This window comes from Hemiscyllium ocellatum, chromosome 25 (assembly GCF_020745735.1).
Source record: "Hemiscyllium ocellatum isolate sHemOce1 chromosome 25, sHemOce1.pat.X.cur, whole genome shotgun sequence".
NCBI lineage: Eukaryota > Metazoa > Chordata > Chondrichthyes > Orectolobiformes > Hemiscylliidae > Hemiscyllium > Hemiscyllium ocellatum.
In genome coordinates, this window is record NC_083425.1 from 55,389,925 (window position 1) to 55,402,053 (window position 12,129).

Genomic DNA, 12,129 nt, shown 5'->3' on the forward strand with positions numbered 1-12,129 from the left:
TAAGATAAAAGGTAGGGAGGAGGGACTTGGGGGAGGGGTGATGGAGATGTGATAGGTGGAAGGAGGTCAAGGTGAGGGTGATGGGGCGGAGAGGTCAGGAAGAAGATTGTAGGTTAGGAGGGCGGTGCTGAGTTCGAGGGAATCGACTGAGACAAGGTGGGGGGAGGGGAAATGAGGAAACTGGAGAAATCTGAGTTCATCCCTTGTGGCTGGAGGGTTCCCAGGCAGAAAATGAGGCGCTCTTCCTCCGACCGTCGTGTTGTTATGTTCTGGCGATGGAGGAGTCCAAAGACCTGCATGTCATTGGTGGGGTGGCAGGGAGAGTTAGTGTTGAGCCACGGGGTGGTTGGATTGGTTGGTCCGGGCGTCCCAGAGGTGTTCCCTGAAGTGTTCCGCAAGTAGGCGGCCCGTCTCCCCAATATAGAGGAGGCCACATTGGGTGCAGCAGATGCAATAGATGGTGTGTGTGGAGGTGCAGGTGAATGTGTGGTGGATATGAAAGGATCCCTTCAGGCCTTGGAGAGAGGTAAGGGATGAGGTGAGGGCGCAAGTTTTGCATTTCCTGCGGTTGCAGGGGAAGGTGCCGGGAGTGGAGGTTGGGTTGGTGGGGGGGTGTGGTCCTGTAAATTGCCTGTAGTGTTAGGTAAGGGGTAAATGTAGGGGTATGGGTGGGTTGCGCTTCGGCGGGTCGGTGTGGACTTGTTGGGCCGAAGGGCCTGTTTCCACACTGTAAGTAATCTAATCTTGACCTCCTTCCACCTATCACATCTCCATTGCCCCTACCTTTTTATCTTAGCCTGCTGGACACACTTTCCTCATTCCTGATGAAGGGCTTATGCCAGAAACGTTGAATTTCCTGTTCCTTGGATGCTGCTGCGCTTTAACCAGCAACATGTTTTCAGCTAACACATCGGGATCCCCACCTGATTAAACGCGTCGTCAAAACTTCAACATCTGCATCTCATCAAGGCAATGTATCATCAGTCGTCGACATTGATCAGCATTTTATTAAGCATTCACATGAACAAAATGATACTTTGCAGATAGCTGTTGATAGAAACAATTGGATGTGCTAGTCAGTTAAAACCATATTAATTCCCAGATTTGGCCACCACTGGCAATGCCAAGATTTATTGCACATACTCAAATTGGCTTCAAAGTGGTACATATCCTTCCAGACCTGCTGTGGGCTCAGTGGTGATGGAACTTTCACAATGACAGCAGCTGTGGGAATTTCAGGAGCAATGAGGCAGGGACAGTGATCATTTGTCCATGTCACGGTATGTGACCAGCCCCAGAGATCTGAGTCTCACTGACCTCTTGCTGGAAATGTGGATTGAGGGGTTTTGGATATGGTGGGGAGGGGAGAGGTTGAAAATCATATCAAGCAACATGTCGTATCTTTACTCTTATCAATTGTGTTGATCTTGGTCCACTATGGTAATTTCTCAATTTGGAGTGTTAGTGGAGGCTGAAGGAATGGCAAAGAACTTTTCATCGATGCAAATGTTCAATACCTTCAATTCCAGTCAGACATCCATGGAGTGAGGTCACTACAATTATGTGTCGTTCTCAATAATATGAAGCAGCTATGGGAGGTTATCTCCAAGCTTCCAGAAGAACTAGACTGGCAAGGCCTGAAGGAAGACACCGCCGATCTGATTCCAGAGGACCAGATCCAAAGCACACTCCACACTCAACTGGAAACATTCAATAGTTCAATCAACAACAAGATCAAAGGTGTGCTCCAAACCCTTGCACAGAAGGTATGGAAGTTCATTCAATGTAACCAGAATGTCCACAATAAAGGCATCTCGCGGTACTGTTGAATTTGGGGGAAGTGTTCAGTTACCCAGTTGACCATTTGTAAGCAATGTTCGGGAAGCTATAACGTTTGTTTAAAAAGCAGCAGTTTAGATACGATATGCTGTTAATGAGACAATATTATAATTTTAGAAAGGAAATATATGGCTCATGACAGATAAGAATGCTTCTCCACTCAGTGAAAGATGGGGTGGTGGTTTCGAAGTGGTGGAGTATTTGTCCCTGATGTCATACAGTCTTTGAAGGTAGTCTTTCATCACAGCTCTTTTTTTGTTCTTCTCTCTAGCTGATGTAGGGGAACTCCTAATCTTTAAAGAAGATGGTGTTTTTTTTTTCCCCCGGATCATCATCTCGCCTATCCCTGTTAATATCTCTTATTTTGGGCTCTGGCTATCTTTGCTCCTCCTGCCCCTGCCCCCTGCAGCCCCAAACAATACCCAAAATGGTGTTTGAAAGAAGAATAGTGCAGGAGGCTCTTGTGGCTATCTTCCTAACCCTTCTGGACAGTGACCCATTTATATGACTGAAACCCTTGAAAGCTACTAACCATGACTCTGCCACCTGTATGCTCCACAGTATCTCCAGCCAATCCAAGTGGTCTGACATTAGACAGATCCAAGCACACCACCTGCAGTCATAGTCTCCAGGGATAGTAAACTGCTCCCTAATCTCCCAACTCCAGCAGGAGGAGTATGCCACTCATTGATGACCATGATTGCCCCTTAAACATTTGCTAACATGGACGTGCCTAAGAAGATTCACACTTTTCTCAAATCAAGTGTTTGTAGACTGCTGCTGACTCACTATGCTGCCTATATTCTATAAAGGTCTAAAAGAAGCTCCTAAGTATGACCTTTCTTAAAAAAAACTCCATTTTATTACTCAGTTTTTAATATTAAGCATACAGAAGGGGAAAAAAACAAGTTAAATTCTTAAAATCAAGGACTTAGTTTAAACTCCCAGCAACTGAAAACCACCTCCTTACATCCTCCAACTCCAGTTCTGAATAAAGGTATGTCGATTCCCTCCACCTGCTGGATTCAGTCTTACAAAAATAACAGATCCAAGAATCCTGCCCCTCCATCGTTATTTAAACTGTTACTAACAAACTCTCAATTAAGTTGAAAAGGTCAATCTTCCAAGATCGATGCACACTAAAACAAAAACCTCTCTAGAGCCATTGACACCTCAACAAACATGTGGATAGGCTTCTCCCACAAACTCCATATAAAGCAATCTCTCCATCCTCACCTTTTTTCAATTGGACTAAAGAAGTTCCAATAACCTTTTTTTTGAATTAGTTTGCTTTTGCTCTAAGAAAACGGGAAAATTACAAGAAAATCCTCCAACACCAGAGCAGGTGCAAGATCACACTTTTTGTTAAAATGTGGATGATGGTCTGACTTGGAGGTTCAGAGTTACAGTTTGAGTTCTTCGTCTGTTTCTAGTTGTCGAGCAGGTAGCTACATCCTCCAAATTATCATAGTCAGATAGAAACAGGATCTTTGGCCCATCCATGTCTATGACGACCAACAAATCCCAAATTTCTACTATCCTGAGTGAAAAACATTTTCTTCAGATCCCCTCTAAGCCATTGATTCATCAAGTTAAACTCTGCCCTCTGGCCTTAGGCAGCCTGTCATGCAGAAAATATTCTCACTACTGGATAATCAATGACTCGAGACAGAGTTAAGCAAAAATAGCTCGTTGACTGAGAGCAAATATTTCACTGTATAAAAACAGATCATTTCCTTTTTAAGTCTTGCCTAGTTATCTAGAGACAGGGGTTCTTGAGAGACAAATTTTCTTGAACCCAAACAGGGGAAAGTGGCAGAAGCGTGTGCAGCATCAGTTTTATGCAGTGTCAAGTGTAGACTAGATCAGATGGAGATGACAAATTCCCTTCTGTGTAAGTCCATTGCTGAATCAGTTTAGGTTTTTATAAAAATCCAGTGGTGTTTGTGCCTATGTTCTGGTTATGCCCTCTCATGAAAGTTCAACATATGCTGTTTGACTAAGCTCAAGTGAGGTTAAACTCCCCACCAGCAATGTATCAGCACTATTTTTAAATTTCCAACAATAGCCAAGAGGAAAGGTGCTGAGATTGTTTTCTCTGAAAGAACCTTTTCCAAACAATGAGGACATTTTCTTCATTCTTCAAACTGAGCCCTACTTACTTTTGTTGTGGAGATGTATAGGTATGACCTGATCAGAGGAGGGATTGTAGCAAAACTAAATGCTATGGTTGATCTCTGTCACTGTTCAATTGCTAAGTGATGGCTAATCATCCATACATAGTTTCTGCACAGTTCTTTCCTCACTTGCTTTTGTTGAAGACTAGCAGAAGCTGCTGCAAAATGGCCATTCTTAACATTACTTCAACTGGAATAGTAATGGGAGAGACCAATGTAAGATAACCCTTGAGATGGTATCAAGTTAAAGAGCAAATTAACCTTCTCAGTCGTGGCTGGCTGAGCCATAAAATCCAAGAACACGACATTTGGTTTCATGAATGACTAACTGTAGTCAGTTCTACAGATATTTTTGGGAATAGAGAGATGGCAGTTCTTGGTTTCCCCTGTAGCTTGGGTTCAATTCCTTATGTCCAGTTGATGCAATTATGATTTATTCACCTGTTACTGTGTTATAGCGCATTCTTTTCTATCGCCATATTACTCTGCGATTTGCAGGTTGAAATGTATGATGTCTAATTAATACAATTACATGATTAAGAACTTATCAAGTCTAAGTCTATCCTTATCTTGACTTTTCTCAGCTGCAAGCTGACATAAAGATTCACATCTACAACCTGTCAGCATCCAGTGATACCGTTCCATTGGATGATGTAAGTAATACGTCAATAACACCACCCAAAGTCAGTTACTGAAAACAGAAGGTTAAGTTGTTTTGCCAGGACACACACTGACTGCTATTAAAAGTAAACTCCCCTGTTGCTTGCTTTTTTAAATGGAGCTGCAAACTTAAAGATCCTGGACATATGGTATGATCTTGGTCTATAGTGAGCTGTAGTTCAAGTGTCAACTGTGGCTTAGTTGTAGCACTTATTGCTCCTGCACATCAGAAGATTGAGAGTTCAAGTCCCACAGGTGAATGCAAAATCTAGAGTGAAATATTCCCACTGTAGTACTCTGTAAATGCTGCACGATTGGAGGTGTCATTTTTTTCAGATGAAATATTAACCTTATCTATTACCTCTGGAGGCAAAAGATTCTGCAGTACTTTTTTAAAGAAAAGCAGTGATGTACTGCCAGCATCCTGGTCAATACCTATATATTGGCCTCAACCAAACCATTAAATAGGTTATCCAGCCACTATCTTACTACTGTTTGTGGAAGCTGGTTTCTTGCAAATTATCTGTGGCATTTTCCACAACATGCCAGAGACTATATTATAATTACTGAGACATCCTGAAGTCTAGGAAGGTACAATATATTTGAATGTTGTAATAAACTTTCATTCCCCATTTTGTAAGGAAAAAGATCAGTTAAGGGTTCTGATTTGTGGTGAAACCTGCTGGAAAGTAAATTACACAGCAACACAGTTGAATGGTCTGGTGTTTTTTTTTGTCAAGACTAACCTAAAAAGGCTGCCTTAAATCAGTTATCAGAAGGTGTCCAATGTGTGCTTTTAAAAACAAAGGAGAAATAATAAGAGGGAAGGGGTTACAACATTAGGGGCTAAAGTGAATCCTTGAAATGTCAAGGCCACCACATGGAATATTGACCATTTAAGTTTGAGGTTTTCAGACAGAAACATAAATGAGCAGGGAACAGAGGGAGACAGTCCATGTACATGAAATGGGATTAATTTAGAATGGCACCATGGTCAGCACAGACATGGTGGGCTGACAGGCCTGTTCCTGTGCTTTACTGGTCTATGTACATTAGCAGTTGCCCAAATGGTTAATTGTCATCAGATTGATGTATCAGTTAATTACAGTTGGACAATGTACATAGGAAGTTGGTTGTGGCTGTTGGAGGTCAGTCATCTCAGCTCTGGGACATCCCTGTAGGAGCTCCTACAGGGAAGTGTTTTAATCAACATCTTCAGAAATGATGCACCTTGCTGCAGATGGGACTTTTACACAAATCTTCTAGCTCAGAGGTGGAGATGTTACCACTGCATCACAAGAACCTAGTTCCCCATGTTACTGCCCTAGGCCCAAACAATGCGTTCATCCATGAGAAGTTCACTGATTACACAATATTCAGCAACATTAGTAATTTCTCACATACTGAAGCAGTCCATGTCAAATGCAACAAGACCCGGACAATTTACAGGAGAGTAAATTTGTGCTGAAAAGTGGCAAGTAACATTTGTGCCACAGATGCCAGGTAATGATCAGCTCCAATAAGAGACAGTTTAACCAATATCATTTTTCCCATCACTTGATATGTTACTATCAATATCCTGTGGTTATCATTGACCAGAAATTGAACTGGATTAGCCATATAAGTACAATGGCTGCAAGAGTAGGTCAGAGGTTAGGAATCCTGAATCGCATAAATTGCCAATCCCCAATACCTGTCCACCACATAATGCACAATTCAGAAGAATGTTGGAATATTCCCCACTTGCCTTGATGAATGCAGCCCCTCCAACACAATCCAGGTCAAAGCAGCCTGCTTGATTGGCACTACATACTGAAACATGCAGTCAGTCCACAACCAGCGCTCAGTAGTAGCACTGTATTATCTATAAGATGCACTGTGTGAAATTTGCCAAGCTGCTCAGATAGTGCCTTTCAAACTGACAACCACTTCCATCTAGAAAGATAATGGCAGCACATCCATGGGGGCCTCCAAGCCACTCACCATCCTGACTTGGAAATATATTGCCATTCCTTCAGTGGTATTGACTCAATATCCTGGACTTGTCTACCTACAGAAGTTGAACTGCAGCAGTTCCTCCCTTTCCCGAATGCAACTAAGGACAGGCAAGAAAGTGCTGTCCCAGCCAGTGACACCCACTTCTTGCAAGTGAACAGTAAGAGTTATAGAGTCTTACAGCACAGAGACAGGCTTTGTTCCAAACTGGTGCATACCGACCAAAACATCCATCCACGCTAACCCCATTTCCCTGCACTTGGCCCATATCCTTCCAAACCTTTCCTGTCCATGTATTTGTCCAGATACCTTTTAAACATTTTCATGTATCCGCCTCAACCATTTCTACTGGCAGCTCATTCCATATGTATACAGCCTTCTGTTTTTTTAAAAAGAATTGTCCTTCAGGTTCTGTTTTATTCTTTCACCTCTAAACTTAAACTGATGCCCCTAAGTCTTCAACCCTGGGGAAAAGACTGAGTGAATACACAATCTGTGCTCCTCACTATCTTGTACACCTTAAGTTACACCCTCCGTCTCCTACACTCAAAAGAAAAAGGTCCTAGGTTGTCCAGTCTCTCCCTAGAACTCAGACTATTGAGTCCAGGCAACATCCTTGAAAAATGTCTTCTGCACTCTTTCCAGTTTAGTAACATCCTTCCTATAACAAGGTGACAAAACTTCAAGTAAGGCCTCACCAACATCCTTTACAACTGCAACATAACTTCCCAATTTCTATACTCAATCCCTTTACTTAAGGCCAGTGTGCCAAAAGCCATCTTCACTACCCTGTGTGCCTGTGAATCCATTTTTAGAGAACTGTGAAGCTGAACTCCAAGGCCCCTCTGTTCCACCACACCCCTTAAGGCCCTACCATTCATCATGAAACTCCTACCTTGATTTGACTTTCCAAAATGGAAGACCTCACATGTATCTATATCCATCTATCTGCCATTTCTTGACCCATTTCCCCAGCTGATCAAGGTCCTGCTGCAATTTCTGATAACCTTCCTCATTTATCCATGATACCGGCTATTTTAGTGTCATCATTAAACTTACTAATCATGCCTTTTACATTCTCATTCAAATCATTGATGTAGATAACAAACAACAGTGGGCCCAGCACTGACCCCTGAGGCACTCCACTAGTCACAGACCTCCAGTCTGACAGCATCCTTCCACTCTTACCCTCTGCCTCTTACCATCAAGCCAATTGTGTATCCAATTTGCCAGCTTCCCCTGGATTCCATCCGATCTAACCTTCCAGAGCAGCCTACCATGTGGAACCTTATCAAAGGCCTTACTGAAATCCTTATAGTCTATGTCTACCACCCTGCCCTCATCAACCTTGCTGGTCACTTCATCAAAGGACTCTAATAAATTTGTGAGGCATGATCTCCCATGCAGAGTCATGCTGATTATTCGTAATCAACTGTCTTTTCAAATGTACATATATTTTATCTCCGAATCTTCTCCAGTAACTTACCTACCACAGATGTTAAGCGTACTGATCTATAGTTCCCAAGCTTTTCTTTGCTGCCCTTACTGAATAATGGCGCAACATTCGCTATTCTCTAGTCTTCTGGGACCTTACCTGTGGCTAACGATGATGCAAAAATATCAGCCAGGGCCCCTGCAATTTCTTCTCTAGCCTCTTGTAGTATTCTTGGATACGTCTGGTCAGGACCAGGCGGTTTATCTATTTTCATACATTCTAATACCTCCAACACCACCTCGAATATGATATGGACTCTCCCCAAGATATCACGAAAAGATGACATGTCTGAACATCTCTTGTTCTTCCCCTCAGAAAAGTACAACATTCTCCTGGTTTAGAGTTGTTTCTAGATTTTTTTTTTTGTTCCCTCTATCATGAAGACAGAAGAAAAATGTTTGTTCATTTTATTCTAAAGAGTTGATCACATAACTGGGTGGCTGGAGTCACATGTAGGCCAAACCAGGTGAGGATGGCAAATTTCCCTCCTTAAAGGATATGAATGAACCTGTTAGTTTTTATGTCTCTCAACTGTTTCATAGTCATCATTACTAGAACTAGCTTTTTTTCATCATTTAATTTGAGAAAGTTACACTCCCATTCCATCATAAAACCTACTGAGATTCAAAACCCTGTTGCCAGAGAATTGAGCTAGCTCCTTGTGGAATTCTAAACCGGTCTGTGTACAGATGCTGCCAGGCCAGCTCAACTTCACCAGCACTTTATTTTTAATTTAGATCTCTATCATCAACAGTATTTTGTTTTACTTTGTCTTCATTTATGCCAATATCTTTAAATTCTTTATTCTTGCAGTACCCAATGTTCCCTGTAATATGTAAAATAATTCTTGTTTCACACCATGTTCTCTTATTTCCCTAGTTTTGGGGATGGTGATGAATTGGAGGTGAGTGCTACTTGCCAATTGACAATCTGTCCCTCCCTGCCTATTTGCAGGACTGCAGTGGGAGGTTACGCTAACTGGGTGTGAACAGCTGGGATGGTCCAGTTCTCAACTGGGAATCTGAGTGAATAGTTGTTATCCAGAAGTTTTTCAGCCACTATTGCTGTAACTTTACAGTGGGGATGAGGATTAATGACCACAATTGACTGTGGAGACACCCTTCAGTAAAAGGGGTTGATGGAGAAGAGCAGGGGAGTTTATGCAGGGAGGATGTCAGTGGATGGAGGCTGGGGACTGGTGGGTCTATGAATTCCGCCTCTCCCCTAGGACCTGGTATTTACAGGAGCACTCCGCACCATGTGACCTCAGCTTGGGGGCTCACACGTGCTCTCAAACTCTAGGTTGTTGGCCACCATCTGAACTACAGCTCCCATCAGGCCCTGCAGACCACACCCTCTGTCCAACGCCAAGCTGCGGCCATCACTGGGCAGGTGCAGGGCCCGAAAGGCAGCGTGAGTAATGACCATCCAATGTCTGTTGGAAGAAATGAGCGGATCAGAAAGTTGTGGGGAGAGAAAAATAGTTAATGTCTAGAGTCTGATCTAACTTTTTTTTTCAGAACTGAAAAGGGGTGGAAAATGCTGTGTTTGTAAAAATTCTTATTATTACTGTAGACAGTGGGGGAGTAAGCACAAGGGGAACAGATGGTGAGGGTGCCTGGGGTCTAAACTAGAGGGTAATATGTTTAAGGTGAAATGGGAAAGATTTTAAAAGGGAGCTGAGGGTGTATGGATTGAGTTGTCAGAGGAAGTGGTGGAGACTGGTATGATTAAGCATTTAAAAGGCATCTGGATGGTTACATTAATGGAAAGGGTTTAATAGGAAATTGAGCAAATGCTGGTAAATGGGACTAGATTGGATTGGAATTGGTGTGGATAAGTTGGACTGAAGGGCCTGTTTCCAAGCTACATGACACTCTGTAAGCTTGTGCAATTTGGAAGAAGGAAGTGTGAAGGGTAGAGAGGATGGAAGGAAAAGCGAGCAAGGAAGGACTAATGGGAAAATGAAGGGAGCTAACAGCAAACTGCATTGACATGGTGCCTTCATTCCAGTAAAACACACCAATCGTTGAATAGTACTGTTATAAAGCATAATTTAACAAAGTCACATGATTGATAACTAGCTTGCTGGCAATTTTTAAGTGATGACAGAGGGTTGCTGAGGGCAAGGCTGTAGATGTGGTTTATATAGACTTCCGGAAGGTATTCAATACAGTGCAAATAAATAGACTTGAGAAAGGTTACAGTTTATGGAATAAAAGGGACAGCAGGAGCAATATGAATGTAAAAATGTCCAGAGAGGAAGCAGGTTATAGTTAATGGAATGTTTGGTTTTTTTCAATATTGGAAGTCTTGCTTTTCCTGATATATAGTGTCATAGATATGTACAGCATGGAAACAGACCCTTTGGTCCAACCCATCCATGCCGACCAGAGATCCCAACCCAATCTAGTCCCACCTGCCAGCACCTGGCCCATACCCTCGACCCTTCCTATTCATATACCCATCCAAATGCCTTTTTAAATGTTGCAATTGTACCAGCCTCCTCCACGTCCTCCGCCAGCTCATTCCATAGATGTACTACTCTCTGTTCACAGGTAAAGGGACGGCTGGAAAATGGGAAGCCTTCAAAAATGAGAATGAGAATCCAGAGGAAGTATATTCCTGTTTGAGTGAAAGGAAAGGCTGGTAGGTATAGGGAATGCTGGATGACTAAAGAAATTGAGGGTTTGGTTAAGAAAAAGAAGGAAGTGTATATCAGGTATAGACAGGATAGATCGAGTGAATCCTTAGAGTATAGAGGCAATGGAAGTATACTTAAGAGGGAAATCAGGAGGGCAAAAGGGGACATGAGATAGCTTTGGCAAAGAGAGTTGAGGAGAATCCAAATATTAAGGACAAAAAGGTAACTAGGGAGAGAATAGGGACCCTCCAAGATCAGCAAGGCAGCCTTTGTGTGGAGCTGCAGAAAATGGGGGAGATACTATATGAATATTTTGCATCAGTATTTACTGCAGAAAAGGATATGGAAGATATAGAATGTACAAAAATAGATGATGACGCCTTACAAAATGTCCATATTACAGAGGAGGAAGTGCTAGATGTCTTGAAATGCATAAAGGTGAATAAATCCCCAGGACCTGATCAGCTGTGCCCTAGAACTCTGTGGGAAGCTAGAGAAGTGATTGCTGGGCCTCTTGCTGAGATATTTGTATCAATAGTCACAGGTGAGGTGCTGGAAGAATCAGAAAATTGTCTTGTACACACTTAACAAATTCCTCTCCATCTAAACCCTTAACACTATGGCAGTCCCAGTCTGTTTGGAAAGTTAAAATCCCCTACCATAACCACCCTATTATTCTGACAGATACCTGAGATCTCCTTACAAATATGTTTCTCAATTTCCCTCTGATGATTAGGGGGTCTATAATACAATCCCAATAAGTTAATCATCCCTTTCTTATTTCTCAGTTGCACCCAAATAACTTCCCTGGATGTATTTCTGAGAATATCCTTCCTCAGGACAGCTGTAATGCTATCCCTTATCAAAAATGCCACTCCCCCTCTCTTTCCTCTCCTGTAGCATTTGTATCCTGGAACATTTAAGTTGCCAGTCCTGCTCATCCCTGAGCCATATTTCTGTAATTGCTATGATATCCCAGTCCCATGTTCCTAACCATGCCCTGAGTTCATCTGCCTTCCCTGTTAGTCCCTTTGCGTTGAAATAAATGCAGTTTAATTTATTAGTCCTACCTTGTTGCTGCCTGCCCTGACTGTTTGTTTGACTCTGTTCTCTCCAAATTGATCTCTTTCCTCACTATCTCTCTGGATCCCACATCCCCACACCTAACTAATTTAAATTCTCCTGAGCAGCTCTAGCAAATCTCCCTGTCAGTGGATTAGTCCCCTTCCAAGGACAGGTGCAATCCATCCTTCTTGTACAGGTCACTTCTACCCCAAAAGAGATTCCAATGATCCAAAAATGTGAATCCTTCTCCATAA

At 42.5% G+C, this 12,129-nt stretch overlaps 1 protein-coding gene across 4 annotated transcripts in view; it reads left to right on the forward strand.

Annotated features, from left to right (window-relative positions):
- The window catches only part of unc13d (unc-13 homolog D (C. elegans)), a 169,320-nt gene that overhangs the window by 113,597 nt on the left and 43,594 nt on the right, over nt 1-12,129 (forward strand). For all 4 annotated transcript variants that reach the window (XM_060844631.1, XM_060844633.1, XM_060844632.1 and 1 more), the window contains 2 exons: nt 1,530-1,766; nt 4,601-4,669. In XM_060844631.1, coding sequence (XP_060700614.1) covers nt 1,530-1,766; nt 4,601-4,669 — 306 coding nt within the window. The remainder of the gene's footprint in view (nt 1-1,529; nt 1,767-4,600; nt 4,670-12,129) is intronic.